At 35.8% G+C, this 20,503-nt stretch overlaps 3 protein-coding genes across 5 annotated transcripts; all 3 read left to right on the forward strand.

The window, feature by feature from the left end:
- Positions 203-4,254, forward strand: LOC109360461 (C-terminal binding protein AN-like). The gene is made up of 7 exons (XM_019605382.1): positions 203-825; positions 1,279-1,432; positions 1,534-1,664; positions 2,316-3,089; positions 3,243-3,290; positions 3,428-3,541; positions 4,042-4,254. Exons 1-7 carry the CDS (start codon positions 268-270, stop codon positions 4,111-4,113), a joined length of 1,851 nt encoding a protein of 616 aa, XP_019460927.1. The 5' UTR covers positions 203-267; the 3' UTR covers positions 4,114-4,254.
- Positions 5,325-10,612, forward strand: LOC109360462 (proline iminopeptidase). Its single transcript, XM_019605383.1, has 10 exons — positions 5,325-5,676; positions 6,722-6,858; positions 6,951-7,124; positions 7,389-7,625; positions 7,717-7,817; positions 7,898-7,970; positions 8,059-8,127; positions 8,872-8,979; positions 9,445-9,570; positions 10,229-10,612. The coding sequence occupies exons 1-10, from the start codon at positions 5,364-5,366 to the stop codon at positions 10,421-10,423; spliced, it is 1,533 nt and encodes a 510-aa protein (XP_019460928.1). The 5' UTR covers positions 5,325-5,363; the 3' UTR covers positions 10,424-10,612.
- On the forward strand, positions 12,817-20,396 carry LOC109361353 (sterol 3-beta-glucosyltransferase UGT80A2-like). 3 transcript variants are annotated; one of them, XR_002109291.1, is made up of 14 exons: positions 12,817-13,020; positions 13,091-13,257; positions 13,519-13,761; positions 15,349-15,460; positions 15,889-16,059; positions 17,041-17,104; positions 17,283-17,340; positions 17,442-17,619; positions 17,884-18,014; positions 18,655-18,757; positions 18,845-18,921; positions 19,004-19,056; positions 19,139-19,288; positions 20,197-20,231. XR_002109291.1 is itself a non-coding variant. In XM_019606821.1 (14 exons), the coding sequence occupies exons 1-14, from the start codon at positions 12,924-12,926 to the stop codon at positions 20,389-20,391; spliced, it is 1,794 nt and encodes a 597-aa protein (XP_019462366.1). In that variant the 5' UTR covers positions 12,822-12,923; the 3' UTR covers positions 20,392-20,396. The 3 variants fall into 3 exon arrangements, 2 of the variants coding, with proteins under 2 accessions (XP_019462367.1, XP_019462366.1); XM_019606821.1 differs by having other exon boundaries at positions 12,822-13,020; positions 19,004-19,051; positions 20,197-20,396; XM_019606822.1 differs by lacking the exon at positions 20,197-20,231 and having other exon boundaries at positions 19,139-19,290.

A 20,503-nucleotide genomic window follows, 5' to 3' on the forward strand; every position in this document is an offset into this window, starting at 1 on the left:
TAAAAAAACGGTGATAATATTTTTTTGGTTTCCCACATGTATTCTCGTACTATAAATAAACAATTCTATCACAGATACATGGGACAACTCTCTCGATGGATACTTTTTTTATGCAAAGATTCGAACCCGACATCTTACTTGAAGGAAAATCAAGTATCACTTAAACCAAGGCGCCTTTCATGAGTGGGGTGATGATATTGAATAAAGCACAACGTAACTAAAGAACTACAACGTTGGTGTTAAACCAAACACAGATCCTGTGCGGCAATGCCTCACCGTAACAACCCTACGTCTCTTCCTCTCGTCATCACTCTCAACTGCATCGAAGATTGTTCCCTCGAATTCGATTCCCTCACCGGCGTCGCCGCCGTCGAACATGTTCCTCTCAGCCGCTTATCCGACGGCAAGATCGAGTCCGCCTCTGCCATCCTCCTCCACTCCCTCGCTTACCTTCCCCGTGCCGCCCAGCGCCGCCTCCGTCCTTACCACCTAGTCCTCTGCCTTGGTTCCGCCGATCGCGGCGTCGATTCCGCCCTCGCTGCTGACCTTGGCCTTCGCCTTGTTCATGTCGATTCATCCCGTGCTGAGGAGATAGCTGATACTGTTATGGCACTGTTTCTCGGTCTTCTTCGACGGACGCATTTGCTATCGCGGCATTCGCTTTCTGCGTCGGGATGGCTTGGATCGGTGCAGCCGTTGTGCCGTGGGATGAGGCGGTGCCGTGGATTGGTGCTGGGGATTGTTGGTAGATCTGCATCTGCTAGGTCTTTGGCCAATCGGAGTTTAGCGTTCAAAATGACTGTGCTTTACTTTGATGTTTATCAGGTACCTTGTTCTTCTTATTCATTTACTCTTTTTTTATTTTAAGAAATGTTTAATTTCAAGTGATTAAGGTTTTAAATAACTGTAGCATTTCGGAAAACTTCGAAAAGCTGAAATTTAAAGTCTGTTTTCGAGTTGAGTTTTGGAGGGAAATAGAAGGCTTTAGAGTCGTCTCCTCTGTGTATCACATGTATCCCAAACCTTCTTTCTCCTCTAAAATCCAACTCGTAAACAGACACTTAGAGCATCCGTTATTAACATAACAAGCACATTCTTACTTTGTTCTTCAGTGTGACATTCTTATGAATTCTGTTCTTAAACAAAAACAAGGAGATAGAAGGAAAATGCATTTTTTTGTTTCTCTGGGAGAATGAAAATCATTAGCAACTTAGCATGACATCTAACCAAATTCGTACTTCCTAAACACTAAGCCTAAACCACTAATTTTGTGCACAGGAAAAGGGGAAAGTAAACTTCCCACCCGCAGCACGTAGAATGGATACTCTAAATGATTTACTTGCCGCAAGTGACCTCATATCACTCCATTGTGCTTTAACAAATGAAACAATGCAGATTCTAAGTGCTGAATGTCTTCAACATGTAAAGCCTGGTATGTACTTATTTATATTGTATAGATATTCATTTGAATCTCTTAGTTACTATGGGTTGAATCCTCTAGATGAGTTTATAATGTTTCTAATGTTTTAACAGGAGCTTTTCTTGTAAATACGGGTAGTAGTCAGCTTTTGGATGACTGTGCTGTAAAGCAGCTCTTGATTGACGGAACCCTAGCTGGATGTGCTTTGGATGGTGCAGAAGGGCCCCAATGGATGGAAGCATGGGTATGGTAACTTTATGTTTTGAATTCTTTAATTTGCAATGTATAATTTAGGCATTCACAAAAGTCTAAACTACCGACTGATTCTCACTCTCACTATGACTGAGATTTAGAAGAATCTTTTGCATTTATTTTGTTGAAATTATTGTATCCTTACTTCCATAGTAGAATGTTTCAGAGGGTTTAAACTTTATTTGTATCAAAAGAACAAAACCATCCTCTAGGATCATTAACATCTATTAAGGCACACATGCATGCCATTATTGTCCACGGTCCACACATCCATGTACCCATTATGTATTTGTTAGTGAAGTCATCAGACTCCTCACAGTAAACGACACCATGTTTATGTCGGTCTGGATAAAGTTACAGTGATGATTTAGCAGCCTCCCTGTCCCGACCAATAGAAGGGAAAAAATGAAGAAAAGAATGACTGTAATTTGTAAATAATAACAATGGTCTTGGGAGGATAGTGGTGGTTCTCCAAAAACAATACCTGATTCAGTTTGATTTTCGCATTTGGTAATTCTTTCTCAGAGCAAAAACGGAATGAGTGAAAAGCTGTATTCTGAAAATAAATATATATTTTCACTAAATGGAATGGATGTTTGATAAACGGATGATATTAATGTACTTTACTGTATGCCTGTTTCAGGTTAAGGAGATGCCAAATGTGTTGATACTTCCACGAAGTGCAGATTACAGTGAAGAAGTTTGGATGGAGATAAGGGAGAAAGCTATCTCTATATTACAGACATTCTTCATTGATGGTATCATTCCAAAGGATGCCATGTCTGATATGGAGGAAGAAAGTGAGGTGGATGATGAAAATGAACAATGTGATCAAGAATACAGAGAAAATGCTCTGCAGATCATTGTTAGTGAGCAAACAGATGATGTTCACATAAGCCCTGAAAGCTCCCATAAGAAAGGAGGTAATCTGGTAAAAGTGTCTTCATCCCAGAACCATGTTTCAAGTTTGACTCAAAGTACCTCCACTCGATCTGATAGAAGGGGCAGCAGGTCAGGTAAAAAGGCAAAAAAGAGGCATACACATCAGAAGTCCCAACAAAAACTAGATCCTTCTGCACCGGAGAAAGAAGGCACATCTCAAAGAGATGATACTGCTATGAGTGGTACTGACCAGGCTTTGAGCTCCAGCTCTGAAGACTCGAGAAGTAGAAAAACTCCAGTAGAATCTATACAAGAACAAACTGCCAGTCAAGCTCTAAAGTCTAGCATGAGGCTTAGTGGAAGCTGCACTCAACTTTTAAGAGATGGATATGTTATAGCTCTGTATGCAAGAGACTTCCCCGCTCTTCATGTCTCAAGGCAAAGAGTTAAAGGTGGATGTTGGATCTTGGACTCCATGTCAAATGTGTCAAAAAGAGACCCTGCTGCGCAGTTCCTCATCATCTTCAGAAGCAAGGTTTTTTCAAAGGAACTTTTCAATTATTAAAGGAGCTTAATTCCAGTATATATTTCAAATAGTAGTTTAGTTTGGTATCAACATGTCTTAACTCTGGACTCTTGAGTTTGATGTAAACTAGCTGATATTAGAATGTCCACTCATTTGCTGCAGGACACAATTGGTTTACGATCTCTTGCTGCTGGTGGAAAGTTATTGCAGGTAATTGCATTATAGTATTAAGCGTTTCTCAATTAGGCCATGAAACCTAAATATTTGGATAAATGGCTTCCACTACTATTTATATTACATTGCTAATTCATTGAGGCTTTTAATTTTGTTATAAATTTATTTTGCAGATCAATAGAAAAATGGAGTTTGTATTTGCTAGTCATAGTTTTGATGTTTGGGAGAATTGGACACTAGAAGGTTCTTTACAGGAATGTAGACTGGTGAACTGTAGAAATCCAACCGTAAGTTCTCTTGATTTTCTTTAAATAGTTTTGTTGGATTCCATATTTGACTTGGTATGAGATTCATATGGTTTCGCTGGTATTTTACGACTTGCTGAGAACATTTTTAGATGGCTGCACATGGTGTTGGAGCTTTCCAAATTGTTTTACTTTTCCAAAAAGTGCTTTCTAACTTATTTTCCTCAAAGCTGTTCTCATACTTCAAATAAGAATGTATTTGGAAAGATCCAGAAGCTGGCTTTTATGTCAATCATGATGCTTTAGCTTATCAAAGATCTAGGTTCTTTTATATAAACAGAGGACATGTCCTGGGCTCCTGGCAATGCACTACTCTAGTCAGTCAGACATTAGATTCTTTCGATACATACCTTAATTTTGGCTGACACTTACATCCATGTTTTCAGATGGCTATGATAATATTATGTTACTTTGGGTTATAAAATTTCTGCAAACTGATATATTTATATCTCTGGGTTTCATCCTTTTGGTGCAAATTTTAGGCTGTTTTGGATATACGCATCGAGATTTTGGCAACCGTAGGCGGAGATGGAGTTACTCGTTGGCTTGAATAGATCAGGGCATGAGTAAAAGTTTACTTAATCTCCTGTGTCTGTATTTACTAAAGGTATGAGTTTGTAAAGTATTCCTGTCTATCTACTTGATCATATTTCAAATCTTTCCTTTTGAATGGTGTAAAGCAGAACAATGTTTTTCAGACCTCTTTTTTAGAGGAACTTGTAACTTTCATGTGATTTTATTAGAGTGATGAACTTGGCCCTCGTTTCATGCTGGCCTAGCTACTGAGATTAAGACTTGTTACTGTTGCAATTTTCATATCCCAAGGCCAACAAGACATTGATCTAGTGGTGTAAAATTCTACTGAATTTCCAGGTTGACCAAAATGTCAAATATTCGACTTATGTGAACGATATTATTAGGAGGGACAATCACACATCCGAAAAATATTAATTCATTATCATTAGGGTGAGAAATACCCTTTGTTATTTTAGGTAGGTAAAGTCTAGGCTTGAAAAAATCTTAAAGATAAATATGTCAAACTTTAAGTTGCAAAATGTTAAACAAGATCTGGTTTGTTTCAGTCAAGGCTTGACTTCAACTATCTTGTTTTCACCCTTACTAATCAACTCTTGTATAAACGATAGCTAATTAAAACAATAATCACTGAGAAATTTCAATATAATCACCACTTCATTACAACAATAAGCCACCAAACCTACTGCTTATGTCCTTTCAATGCCACCACTAACTCTCTCAACTTAACAACATTTCGAGTAAATATGGAATGTTATGAATCTATACATTATGTTTGGTTCGTTACAAAAATACATTAATAATTCTAAAAAATGTTGTTTAAATATACAAAATAAAATAGAAGAATTATTTCATAATCAAATTTATAAGTAAACAATTTATCATAACTAATATATAATTAATTAATTAGGAGCAAATTGCATTAATAAGTTTAATTTAATTATATGTATCATAATTTTTTTGTTTAAAAGATTACACCTACTTACTCACCCCAACGAACGAAGGATTCAATGCAGAATTAGTTATTATCTTTCTTATGATATTAGCCGTAATCAATTGTATAAATTAAATTTCATTAAAATATACAATTTACTCTTATATATTTTTGTAACCACAGATTGATATTAATGAATTTTTTTAGGGTGATTATATCTCTATAGTCAATTTTGAAGACTCTTGAAAATGAAATTTGATCTTTCCCCTTCTATTTTATATATAATTGGAGTCTTGTACCAAAAAACTCTATCCATGATCTCACTCGCCACACCAAATGTTGTTAAGGCACGCGCTACCATCACGTTTTCTGAAACCATTGCTTCATCACAGTTCTCGCTTTTCATCTTCATCTCAAACTGCCACTCTCCTTTTCCCTTTCCTCTCTCATTCTCGCCGTTTCAATCTCATTCCGATGACTGCTCATAATCCCTCCGCCGTTGACTCCTCGCCGGACCACGTTTCCGATGACTGGTACTCCGTACCGGAGATTCGTCTCCGAGATCACTGGTTCACCGTCCCTCTTGATTACTCTCAGGGACTTCATTCTTCTCCCAGAATATCCGTCTTTGCTCGTGAAGTCGTTGCAGGTAACTGTAGTCACTAGTCACATTCAACCGAAAGCGATTGATGTTATATATAGTCCGTCTCACAAGTCCCGATAAAAGGTGAATGTTGTGTTAGACAGTCGATAGTTAATTTAAAACTTTGTCGAATATCTATAAAATAGGTAATGAATCACTGTATGAAATGAAGAATTAACCAGATGGATTTTTGACCCTCCTTTATTGTGTCATATACCAGACTAATGCACCCTATCTCATGAGAACTCCACACTTACTTATGCTTGGGCGATAGTAATACTACGATGATAAGTGAACTCTTGAGAAGTTCTTGTGTTGTGCCACTTTTTGCCGATGTCTCATGTTTTTGAATATTTTTTGTACTACCAAGAGTATCACTTACCCTATGCATCCTTCGTGATGCGTGGCTGCCCCTTCCAATAAGTATTGCTTACGGGAATCGAATCATTGACCTGTAGATAAGAGATTATTATGGGAGCAAAAGAGATTGTTTGAGTTCCTTTGAAGGATGGTAGATAAGAGCTTCCGAGGGTATTGTAGTACATGTGTTATTGGGATGATCTTCCTTCTGGGAAGAGGACTGGTCAGGAAGTTGACATTGAGTTTGTTCAGATAAGGAACACAACTTTGAATTGCGTGTAAAATATGTCCAAGTGTGTGTCTGATGTGAGGGACATGGTTGCTATGTTTGATGGAAATCTTACATGTCATGATGGAATGGGTTTCCTGTGATTTCGTGAAGGCAAACTGTATTTATATTTAGTGGGGACTAGAAAACTTCTGTATGTTGTCAACTAGAACAAAATTTCATTACTGACATCCAAAAGCATAATGATTCTTAAATGTTCCATTCTTATTGTTTTTTGCTTTATTAAGTGATTACTCATCAAAATCAATTATTTGATCAGCCATATATAATATCTTTTATGATAATTTAGTATTTTATAAATCGCCTGAAGGATAACTATCCATGCTTAGTCTCTTCAATCTCCCCTCCCTAATCCCTATCACCTTAGCATATTTTCTTCAAAGTTCCATTGTTTTGTCACAGTTGGGAAAGAAGAGCAAACATTGCCGTACCTACTATATTTGCAAGGTGGACCTGGCTTTGAGTGCTCACGGCCAACTGAATCTAGTGGATGGATTCAAAAAGCCTGTGAAGAGTTCCGTGTCATCTTAATGGATCAGGTATGATTTGCTAAATGCCCGGATCATCATCTTTTTCATATCGTTGCTACTTTCTGTATAGTCTGTCCTATTGCTTATGTACTTCTCTGCAGCGAGGAACAGGCTTGTCAACTCCCTTGACTGTGTCATCAATGTCGCAATTCAAGTCTGCAGATGAACTAGCTGATTTCTTAAAACATTTTCGAGCTGATAATATAGTTAAAGATGCAGAGTTTATTCGAGTACGCCTTGTTCCTGATGCTGGACCTTGGACAATTTTGGGACAGGTATTTCCATTGCTGATTTCTCACAGTTATCATTTGAGCAAATGATTTTGATGTCTAACCAGTATGTCTTCACAATCGGTAACTTTCTTTTCTGTTCCATCTCCTTGAAAGTTGATATTTACTTGACCTGCTGCAAATAATATATCTTGTGCCTTGTTGCTTCAGGAGCATTTGGTTTGAAATGCGTTTTTACCTTTGAAGCTAATATAACCTTGGATTTCAATGCATAATCACTCTTTTTCTCCTGTTCTTTAATTGTGGCAGAGCTTTGGTGGATTTTGTGCTGTCACATATTTGAGTTTTGCACCACAAGGACTGAAGCAAGCCCTTTTAACAGGAGGAATTCCTCCAATTGGACATGGATGTACTGCAGATTCAGTTTACAAAGCATGCTTTGAGCAAGTTATAAATCAAAACGATAAGTACTACAAGAGATACCCTGAGGATGTCAAAATTGTTCAAGAACTTGTTAATTATTTAGCTGAACAAGAAGGAGGAGGGGTGGGTTTCTGTCTCACACATTTCTCTTATTGTTGTTAAAGATGAAACACTAAGTTCTCTTAACTTCTTATTTCTTTCTCTCTTTTCATAGGTGGCCCTTCCATCTGGGGGTATCTTAACCCCAAGAGGGCTTCAGACCCTTGGTCTCTTTGGCTTAGGATCTGGAGCTGGTTTTGAGCGCTTGCACTATCTGTAATGCATTTTTATCTTGTGAGTTTTTTAAACAATCTTGAATTCAAAATTTTCTCAACTTTTTGCACTACACTTTCTAGGTTTGAAAGAGTGTGGGATCCTACTTTAGTTCTGGGAGCACCAAAGAGAATAAGTTACTACTTCCTCAGTTCTGTAAGAAAACGTTTTCTTTAACATTATTTTGAATCCTGAATTTCAAGTTTCCTTTTGAAGATAAAGCTCTAATTTTCATTCTGTGCAGTTTGAGAAGTGGTCAAGTTTTGATACTAATCCACTCTATGCTCTTCTACATGAATCCATCTATTGTCAGGTAGGTTCTTTTTGGTTCCTTTTTTATGCTTGATCAGTGTTTTAAATTGCAGTTGCGATTACGGTCACGGTTGTTGTTACTGTGATTGTGGTCATTGCGGCTGTTGCGATGCGGATTGCAGTCGTTTTTGTATTTTTTTTTTTTTTGTATTCAATATGGTCCAATGCGGTCTAATGCAGCCCAAAATTGGTCCAATGTGGTTGTGCTGCAGCCCGATGTGGCCGCATGTGATTCTATGTCATACCAAAATTGTGGTAATATTGCAGTCACATCACTGCGGTCAGCAATTGAAATCACTGTGCCTGATCTATACACAATTACATCACTGTGCCTGACCTATAGTTCTCTTATACAAACACACACATATATATATATATATTTATTATATATAAATCCACAATTAAACATATGTATAACAAAAGTGGCGAGAGGGGCAGCAAGGGGAATTTAGTGAAAGGTAGTAATCGGACCTGTAGAGTGAGTAAATTAAAGTGGTAAGGAGCATTTACAGGAAGTGGATGTGGAGTGAGTAATGAGGGGATTAAGGAGCATATTTACAGATAGAGGGAGTGAAGAGAATTTAATTTTTTTTCTTTCTTCTTTACTGTTATTTATGTCTTTATGGTTAGTTGCAATCTTCTAACACTTTTATCAGAGTTTGGCTCCTTGGTATTCTATTTTTTTTTTTACTTTTTACCTATCATTCCCCTTCAACTTTGGTCAACTATCTCTGTTTCTCTGTAGGGTTCTCCAAGTAAATGGTCTGCTGATAGAATAAGGAACGAAGCTGAAGACAAGTTTGATGCAGTTAGAGCTGCCAGAGAAGGAGTCCCTGTACTTTTTACAGGAGAGGTAGGGTGAGCAAATTATGTTTAGTTACTGCATAAATAGTAATACTTCAATGCTTTTCGAGTAACATTTCTATGCTTAGTGATGTGGTATCTTGTTCTGATTCTGCCACTTATCCTACTGGAGGGTAATTGACACTTGAGAGTTGAGATTGATGCTTCATTCATAAAATAAAATTTAACACTGTTGGATAAGGTTAAATGTTAGAGGCCTGCAACCAAACATGGTATTCTGTAACTATGTTGATCTTTTATATGTAATTGTCATCAATATATGTGTTAATTTCATCAAAGATGATTTAGATTTGGTTACATTTGGCAACATATGCTGGATGTGTTGTATTATTGATGACATTATGTTTCCCATATAGATGTTTGACTATTAAATCAAATGCTAATGTATTATGTATTTCCTTTTGTTTATTATTATTTGTAACACATGCTTACCAGGTTCATTTATCTTTTATAGATGATTTTCCCATGGATGTTTGATGAGATTCATGCCTTGAAACCATTCAAAGATGTTGCTCATATACTGGCGGAGAAGAAGGACTGGCCCCCACTATATGACGTTGAGGTTCTGAATAAGAACAAGGTAGTTTATTCTGCATTCAGTTTTAGAGAAGTTCATATCCAAATAATTAAACAAATCTCTGGAAGTACTGTTATCTAAAACATCAGTTTCAAGCATCTCCTTTTTGAAAACGTGGTTGGTAGTTTGTGCAGTGTATGTACATGATTTTTTTAGTTTGTAGAGTCTTCTTTATTTGAATTTGTTATCACATTTCCTTTATTTCCATGTGAGGAAGGATAAAAAAATTAGAGGCATTAGTTATAGCAATGTAGCAATGCACTCTTTTCAACACGTTCAACTCACTATTAATGGCCGGAGTTTATGCCAGACCCACTAAATCACACGGATTCATTCTCTATTTAATGGGTCCAATGTGAACTGCACGTAATAATCTTGAAGAGTCTTAAAAAGAGTGTTACCAGCATGCCCTTAGTTAAACATGAGTCATGATTTCTGTTACTGATGTAAATTTTAGCTTTACATATCCTGAAAGAAAAATTAATTATGTTCAGTGCAACGATAAGGTTGCTGCTTAGTGACCAAAAAGTCATAGGTTCGAATCCTGGAAATAACCTCTCCGCTTGTGAAAGAAAAGCTATATCTATTCTCGTGCACTGATCGTCCTATTTTTATGAAGATGAAGGTAAGTATGTTAAGTTGTTTCATTCTGTGCTAACAGGTACCTGTTGCAGCTGCTGTTTACTATGAAGACTTGTATGTCAATTTTAACATTTGCATGGAAACAGCTTCTCAAATAGCAGGGATTAGGCTATGGATAACTAACGAGTTCATGCATTCCGGATTGCGTGATGGAGGTAGCAAAGTTCTTGATCATTTGTTTAGCATGTTAAATGGAAAGAAACCTCTGTTCTGATCACCATTGTTACTCTTCTCTCCATTCAACCTCATTTTATAGCCTTTACTTTAGAGTTCCTTAACCTTCTTATGCAACTAGTTCCTTAGCTTCATTTGCTTGCAGATCCACCTAATTATTTAAGCTGTGTTTGATAAAAAATTAGTTCTTTGCCTAAGCAATAACCTTAAAGTGGAGCACCATAGCTGAGTTTGAGTTGCAAATCTGGAACAGCCAAATTTCCAAGAATAAGTATATATGTCATGATTATGATACTACATTATTTTATTTTTTTGCCATAGTTTTTGCACATTAACGTGACTTATTTATTTTTTTGACAACATAACTGATTCAATTTTATGGCTAGAGAAAACTATTTATCATCAATCCAATTTAACTTTTGATACTCTAATCTATTCATTTTTTGGAGTGAATATGCTTAAATACACTCTCACAACTAGAAGCACTACATGTTTGACTTAAAATATAGATTACCAACTGTTACAAATTTGGTGTACTTGCATCCATAAGATTCCTTAATGAATATATTGAATATATTTATATCAAACTATGAATTACTAAAATAAGCAACACAAAATGAAGAAAATTAGGTTCTATCTATTTCACTTTAAAATATTGGATAATGATCCTCTCTATTAATGGACATCATAAGGGAGCCCATCAGAAGCAAAAAGAAAAAGCAATTGATGGGACATATTTATCCTTTAAATATAAGGTCATATTTTTACTCTTAAAGAGAAAAAAACAAAGACTTCTCTTCCCAGTATTAAATATATTCTTTTCCTAAAATATTATACTCATTTGAAACAATACTACACTGCTAGTTCTATAGGTGAGTATCTACATATGGGACATGATCCCTTAACCTTCAACCACACATCAATACACTCTCGATGAAAGCAATGACAACATTTTGGCATCATCCTTAATATCTCAGACTCACTATAATCTGAAATACATATTGAACATGTCGTCTCATGTTCTTTGTTGATATTGGCCAAACTTTTTTTGTTGTAATTAAAAGTGTAGTACGAATTAATGATGTTGATAGGGAGCCCAGTGTTGATGTTATCATCGTCGCCATCACGAATTGGTCTGTTGGGGTTGTGGTCATGGTTGTGGTCGTTAAAAAAGTATAAGAAACATAATCGAATGAAGAGAATGAAAAAGACAAATAAAAAGAACGATTTAGTAGACGAGTCAAAGGCATCCGTCATAATGGAGAAGGCGGGTTGTGGACTCGATGTAGCTTCGATGGATGAGGAAGGGGATGACATGTTGTGTGAATGGAAATACTTTGTTTGGCATAAGGTGAAGGGAGGAGGATGCTAAGTGTTATGTTTATAAATAATTAAAACAAACTTGTAGGTAGTTGAAGGTGTATGTGAACAAAATCTAGTAATAACTTAATTAACTTAAAGGCAATTTTGGTTTCACCTTTGAGTTAAAATAGAAAACGAGAGTATTTAGGTGTTTTATTTTATGGTAAGTAGAGTTATAGTTGAAATTTGTTTTGCTTTTTTGCTTTTTTGTTTTTTTGGATGAATTGATGTTGGAATTGGTTAATTTTGAGAAATAGACTATTGTTTTTTTTATTAGATTAAGTTACCAATTGAGCAAAAATGAACAATTTAAATTGTGTTTTTGAACATTCAAGAGTGAAAAATGAAGTTTGCAATATCTGAAACGAACAAACTATTGTATTTGTTTTTATATATAAATATTAATTGTTAATGTAATTATATGTGATACTAAATGTCGATCGAGTCATCCTTTGACATATAAAATAATATATGTATATATATTGTTAACATGTTTATATGACATGAAAAAATTAGAGAAAGAATAATACTTTCGACAAAATATGTATTATTATTCTGTACACAGTTGAATAAAAATAGATACAAACATAGTGCGTGAATGATTATGAGATGAGATGAGTCGGGTCATGCTTGTTCCATACTCGACCTATTCAGACCTGATCATAATAGGATCATATAGGATGAGCGAGTAGGGTGAGAAAATACCATTAATTATACTAAAAAATGAAACATAAGGGTAAGCATTTTTTGTAAATAGATAAACAGGTGAATGAAGGTAGCACCTATATTCTCACCATTAGTGTATAGCTATTCCCTTATTTTCTTATTGGAGTTTGGCCTAAGAAGTAAGAACACACATTAAGTTATATAAATATGATCATATATATAAATAAGAAGTGAAGAATGGCTTTTGATATATATAAATAAATTATGATGAGTTGTTAAGTTAGACGTGCCTAACCGTTGTGATGAAAAGACAATGTGGAGCCTCCACGTGGCATCCTTATAACTTGTCTGATTCTTCCTTCATCTTCTCTCTCTCTCTCTCTTTCTCAGAAAATTATACCTTCCCCATTGTCGATGAACAACTCTTAACTACTCTTTCATTTCTCAATTCTCATAATATTAATATTAATAAATAACCGCAACAACACGCTTTTCTTATTCTCTCTTCATCCATGGCGGAGGATTCATCTTCAGCCAACAGTTATCATCATCATCATCACCGTTCATTTTCTTCTTCTTCCTCCACTCACATTGCTACTTCTTCTTCAGGTAACGTTTTCGCATTCTCCACAATTTCCAATCATCTCTTTATAACATTCTCTATAATCTCCTATTGCAGGAGATATTGACAGGAACTCAGCTACACCCATTGTCCAAGAACTTATGGATTTGACGGAACTAACAAATCAGGGCCACATTATCAATCCTGCTAAAGTTACAAAGAACAACAGAATTAGTGCATTGGCTTCTAAGTTCTTTGATGAGAAAGTTCCTCTCAAGAAAAGGGTTTGACAAATCACTCTTTTAATCAAACTTACTTCTTTTAAGTGAGAATGTTGTTGTTGTTGTTTTTGTTGCATTAGAGAAATTAGATTTATGCATTATCAACTTAGAATGACCAAAATCATAACTTAATGCTCTTAAATTCTGACATTCCTTCTACATGCCATGCATCTCCTTCTTACTCTAAAATCATAACTTAACACCCTTAAATTTGTCTACTTTCTTAATTTTTTACTCCTTCAAAATTCTTTGTAAATGTTGTAGCTCCGATGGTTAAAACGTGCTTCCATGGTTAAGGATGATGGTACTGTTGAGTTTGAAGTGCCAGGAGATATTAAGCACCAGTCTCTAGATTTTAGAACTGGGGTTACCGATAATGATATCCAAGATGAAGAATCTGATGAGGCAATACTTGTTCATAATATCCGGCCACTTCAAATTGCAATGCTTATAGTTGGCACTCGGGGAGATGTCCAGCCATTTGTTGCCATCGCGAAACGTTTGCAGGTTTTTCACATTCCTGGTTTCTTTAGCATTATTTTTTATGCAATGAGCATTTGCTTTAGGAATATCTGTTGCATGCTTCTTTTTTCATGTGCTTATGATTATGGCTTCCTTTGGAGGAAAGGCATCAACCTTATGGAAATAGTTGGGGTTTGAAGAGTATAGTTTTATTTTCTGGGAGTGCTTCAGTGCAGTAGACGTTAGGTTATTAGATATTTTGGCTAAAGCTATAGGTCTTAACTACGGTTATGATTGCGGTTAGGAGTTTCAGGTTTATGTGGTTGCGGTGTGCCACATCGCAATACAGCTGCATCACGTGATGCAGACAACAATTTAAAACCTAAGTTATATTAATGAAAGAACCTTTTCTGAACCTACAGTTAAAAAAAAATGATACACTGGACACATTTTATGTCTTGATAACTCCTTGGAGTAAACATCGGAATAAATAATAGAGAAAATTACATTAACCCCCTTTGAGTATGATGAAACAACAGTCCACCCCATTCTCAACTCAAAATTGAACTCCCCTCCACCTGCTTAGCAAAACCAAATTCATGTCAAATTGTTGAGAATATTGTACGGAATATTCTATTTAACCTATCTTAAACCATGCTTTGACCATCCTGCTGCGAAAAAGCCAAAACACAACCCCCGCCCACCACTCTCATTCATCTTCGTCTAAACATGGTGCTTATCTTTACACTATCACCTATGCCTTTCTTTATGCTACTACTTTTAAAACTCTTCATCTCTCATTTACGAAATGCTTCTCACTGTTGATAAACTAGTTGTAAGTAGCAGCTCCAGTTGCCTCTCTTACTAGCTTATTCATTCTTCTCGAAGTAACTGATGTGATTATTAGATCCATACTCAGGGTGCACCCTTTTCTTGGATTGAAGTGATACCCAAAAAGCTCAGTCTTGCTGCTTCTGGTACTGGTAGGCTGTTCAACAATTGTGATGGAGTTCAAAGCATGTTCTTTCTTAGGATTAGATGAGTAATATACCACCCTTCAAGCTGGTTCCTTAGTCTTTGCGCCATTGACACATTACAAGTACTTAACAGAGATGCATCCGGAGTTTGTGTTGTATTAGTGGAGTGTAGAAAAGAGGCTTCACAGCACACACTTCCACTGTCCTTTGCGGAAAAAGAGCCTAAAGTAACTCTCTTTAATTAGGATCCACCTCAAAGGCAGATAGAGAAAAGCTGCAGGTCCTTGATTATATCATGAATGCTATGATAGCAAATTGGATATTTATGTTGTAGAAATTCTAGTTAAAAATCATCTCTTCAAAATTGAAATGCATTTGAGAATCAAAAGGTGATAGCTCTTTTAGATCAAGTGGAGTATCTAATAGTAAATGTAAAAGTTTGCTTATAAAAAGAAGCGATCCAATACATGCCGAAGTGGTTATCCCAATTCCCATTTCCATTTCCACATAACCGCGATTGCATGTCTTGGATATTCCATTGTCAATCTTATTTAATCTCTTTCATTCTTTCCTCCTTGATAAGCACAGTATCTATAACTAAGTCCATGGTAGTTCCGTGTGATGCAACCTGATTGAGGATGAAGTTTGCTTGCAGGAATTTGGCCACAGGATTAGGCTAGCTACTCATAAGAATTTCAAAGATTTTGTCTTGAATGCAGGCTTGGAATTTTACCCTTTAGGCGGAGATCCCAAAGTTCTTGCTGGTTGTAAGTGTTTTTTGTCATATCTAAATATATCTTGCTAGACTTGACTTTGTTTATACGATTTAAAGAATAAGTATAGTAATCGCACTCTGTAATGATCACTGGTACTACCTTTTTTTATTAGCTTGACATTGCAGCCTAACTTGAATTGTAGATAGTGGTACTTTTGTAGTTCTCTTTTCTTACGAATTATGATTCAACTCAAACACAATTTAGATTAAAGAGATATTTAAATATGTAAAACTACTTCATTAGATCAATGTGAGTGAAAGATCAAGATTTTCCCTCATATTCCACTCTTTTAGTAGCAAAATGTTTGTTTTTAGTACTGATTTTGAATACCAATATATGTAGTCATCTGTACAATAATTTTTGTTAGCTGCTCATAATTTCAATTTATTTATATAATCATATACATATGTTTTCTTTAGATATGGTCAAGAATAAAGGCTTCTTACCATCAGGACCTTCAGAAATACATATACAAAGAAATCAGATAAAGGCTATTATCAACTCCTTACTTCCAGCATGCAACGAGCCTGACCCAGATTCTAATATTCCATTTAGAGCAGAAGCGATAATTGCCAATCCTCCAGCATATGGTTAGATTTTAATGTACTTTATATTTTATTATTCTAATTTTATCATGCTGTGCCTCATAATTGTTAAATAACATTGACTACAAGATTGTAAAAAAGTTGTAAAGTGCACTAGACTCCCTATAATAAGAAAGCTCTGAGAATTCAGTTTAATCTTTCCTTTCTTTCTCTCATCTAGACTGTTCCTCTTAGATGGTATCACGCCCAAAATAGCTGCCACCATCGATTCTGGTTCTCCTCCTCCTACCATATTGTTCCTCTCGGATCTTCTCGTCCACCTCTCACCGTAATGCTTTCGACGACGATTTTAACAGAAAAGAACTTAGTATGGCAGCAATTCATTGAAGCTGTTATCAAATTGAATTGCACTGATCTATTTTGAAGTTGGCACATGCAAATAAGATGGGGTGGTTGAACGTATTTTTGAAGCTTTTAAAAAATTCCTTATTTAAACTTTTTCCACAAGCAATTATATAATCATGGAAAATATAAACTGTTTTGAAAATATTAACTTGCAACATGTCCAAGTACCTGCAGTTAGAAATAATTGAAAACAATAAATAGTTTAAGGATAGAGAACATAACACAAGTATTTTTATACTGGCTCACTCTCAATAGCTACGTCTAGTCCTTTCTCTCAGAAGAACTTTCCGCTATTTCTCAAATAGCTTACAAGTATTCAACACAACACCACTCTCTTTTCTCCATTGGTTTTCCGGTTATATACGCTGAGCATATTAATTTCATTTTGAATGGACACTGAAGAATTTCAACCAGTGGTCACTACAGTTGAGTCTAAATGATTTTCCCACTACTAATGCTCTTGAATCCTTTATTCTCATTTTGAAGCTCGACTTGAGAGAAACATTGGAACGGCTAGTAGCAATTTGAAAAGAATTTAATTCACTTCATTTCGAGAGGATAGAAATGAATACAAGATTAACTGATAGTCGGAGATTGTTTAATGTATGTTAACTTATGCAGGTCATACTCATGTGGCTGAGTATCTAAAAGTTCCACTTCATATATTCTTCACAATGCCATGGACGTAAGTCTTTTGTTACATTAGTTAATCCTGCATTATCAGGTTTCTGTCCTTTATTTGTATACCTCACAGACTTAGGAATTAGGATAGTTCTCGGTTGTGCTCATTTATTGATTTCTTTATTAGCATAAAGAACACACAATTAACTTGATAATTTGGAGATGATCCACTATATTTGCAGGCCTACTAGTGAATTCCCTCATCCTCTTTCCCGTGTTAAACAACATGTTGGATACAGAGTGAGTCCCACAACCTGTCTGTTAATCTGAAGTTACACAATTTATTAATGTCCCATGGCATGTCCAAGTTATAATTTTTTCTGTGTTTTCATGTCTTTCAGTTGTCATATCAAGTAGTTGATGCTTTAATCTGGCTTGGAATACGAGATTTGATAAACGAGTTTAGGAAGAAAAAGCTGAAGAAAAGGCCTATTTCTTATCTAAGTGGATCTTATACTTCCCTTCCTGATGTACCCTATGGTTATATATGGAGCCCTCACTTGGTCCCTAAACCAAAAGGTCAGATATGCATTCACAGTGTGCTCTCGTATCACTATAGTCCTCACTGTTCTCTTCCTTATGTGCCTCTATAGTTATATACAATATTAAGTTGTTGTTTTAATATAGGATTGATACATACCGTTGCATCATCATCATCATTATCATCAACATCTCTTCCTTTCTTTTCTAAACATTCATTCACTTTCTCTGACCTGGTTTCCTTGGTCTTGAGTGGTTTTTTTGAAAGATGTTATGATAGTTTGTGCTTTACTTGTTCTGCAGATTGGGGACCTAAGATTGACGTTGTTGGATTTTGTTTTCTTGACCTTGCCACAAATTATGAACCACCAAAATCACTAGTGGAGTGGCTTGAAGAAGGCGAAAAACCTATTTATGTTGGATTTGGTAGCCTTGTGAGTTTCTTTGTTCACGTGTTTAGGTCATCTCTTTACACAATTAATCTTCAGCATGCACTGTCTAAATATTTGTCCAACTAAAATTTGCATCGAACGATTAAACCTTCATTCTACCTATGTGTGTGGCATTGGACAAATGTTCCATATCTTATCTTGATATCAGTAGTTTGTGTTTTGGAATTGGTACATGACAAGGAAAGTTAATGAATTAATTTTTCTAAATTGATCCAGGATGTGTCGATAACATAAGTCTGAGTTTTTCCAAACTAACTTCAATAAAGTTGAGTGGTGTCTTTAGATTCTGTATCAATATAAAATAGGGTTTTGTATTCACATTGAAAACTACCATAAAGAAGGTTCATCCAATAAGAGAAAAGGAAGATTGGGCATAAATAATAATAATAAATATCTATGCCCTATCCACTACCATTTTTAGAAATATCAATTGTATAGGGCTATAGGCAACCATCAAAGTACAAAGATGAAATAGTGGGTGGACCTCTATCTATATTATGATGTAATTCTGCACTTAATTGTATAGTGTATGAAAACTCAGGTTGCCATTTTTGAAGTCTTTGCTTTTATGAAAAAAATTAATTTCTCTTCTGATGTAATTTTCTATTTGAGTTTGGAACAGCCTCTACAGGATCCGGAAAAAATGACAAAAATTATAGTTGAAGCTCTGGATAAAACAGGGCAGAGAGGTGTCATCAACAAAGGCTGGGGTGGTCTTGGGAATTGTGAGTCTCCTTTTCCACTTCAATCATATCATTGTCTTATTTTTCACTGCTTTGATCATGAAGGATGTAGTAATTTCTATTTCTCAGTGGCAGAACCGAAGAAATCTGTGTATTTATTGGACAACTGTCCGCATGATTGGCTATTCCCACGATGCACTGCTGTGGTACCTGCAAAATTTTATCAATTAAGGTACAATTGATTTGAACTTAAATTGAAATTTCATTGAAAGTTTTAAATGCTTTCAGGTACATCATGGGGGAGCTGGAACAACTGCTGCTGGTCTTAGAGCTGAAGTAATGTATCGTTTAATTTCAAATTGTGTAATTTTTGTGATATCTACATCCTACAATGGATCATCTCTACTTTGCATTTTTTTGTAGTGCCCAACAACTGTTGTACCATTTTTTGGGGACCAGCCATTTTGGGGAGATCGAGTGCACGCTAGAGGAGTAGGTCCTGCACCTATCCCGGTGGATGAGTTTACATTGGAGAGGCTGGTTGATGCTATACGCTTTATGCTGAATCCAGAGGTAATACTTAACTGTGATCAGAGCAGTTATTGCTCCAGCCTAATCTTTACTTCACAAAGTAATTGTTTTACTAACATAAGTTCACAAGTAGCATTACCACCAAGAAAAACATAAATGTCTTCAAAAACACAATCTGCATCACAGTACCCCACGACTTGAGTGTTCCCATTGTTTTCATTCACAATCCTTAACGCAAAGCCTTTTTAACACTCACCCTGATCTAGTTGTAGCTTGTTGCTTGGATCCACAAGACTATTAGAAGGTTTTCAGTTTAACATATCAGTCTCTTCCAATATTGTATTAAAGATGAGAATGTTATATTGGATGAGTGAATACATTAGATAAGATAGGATTAGAAATGGAAGTATAGGGAGAAAGTTGGAGCAACTCCTATTGTGGAAAAGATGGTAGAATCATACCTTAAGTGACTTCAACATATATGCAGGAGTTCGTTAGAAGCCCCAATAAGGAGAGCAGATCATATGAGCCCAATTTCAAGAGGAAGAGGGAGGCCAAAAAAAACTATAAGCGAAAAGACTAAGAGAGATTTAGGGATCAATATTTTGTCAATAAACATACTTTGCAGCATTATGATGTTGTTTGATTCATATAGCTGACCCCACCTAGTGGGAATAAGGCTGAGATTATTGTTGTAGTTTAATTATTGGTATGATAACTATTGGTTGACATATTGCCGTTGTATGGGAATGTGACTAATTTCGAAAACAAAATCAAGTCTAAGACTAAGACATATTTACAATTGCCCCCCAAAAAGAGTATACAAATGCAGGTGTTCACAACATTAGTTTTTGTGGTGTTCAATAGAATACATTAGATATAATCGTTAGTTATTACACGTGACATTAAGTGTTCTGCATTCATTGTAAACTTAAGAGGCTTTTATGCAGGTGAAAAACCGTGCAGTTGAACTTGCCAATGCCATGAAAAACGAAGATGGGGTGGCAGGAGCAGTTAAAGCCTTCTATAAACATTTTCCGCGTGAAATATCGGAGGCCAAGCCAAAGCCACTAACCTTAGAACATAAACATACAAAACTTTTCTCTATACGAGGATGCTTCGGGCTCTCTAATACTGCTGAATGAATAGCTTTCTTCATGCAGCATGCTAGTCCTTACAACTGTGTTTATTCTTCTGTCTGATTCTGATATATTTGCAATTGTGAAATGTATATATGATCTTGTATGAGACCTTAGA

This window comes from Lupinus angustifolius, chromosome LG11 (genome assembly GCF_001865875.1).
Source record: "Lupinus angustifolius cultivar Tanjil chromosome LG11, LupAngTanjil_v1.0, whole genome shotgun sequence".
Lineage (NCBI taxonomy): Eukaryota > Viridiplantae > Streptophyta > Magnoliopsida > Fabales > Fabaceae > Lupinus > Lupinus angustifolius.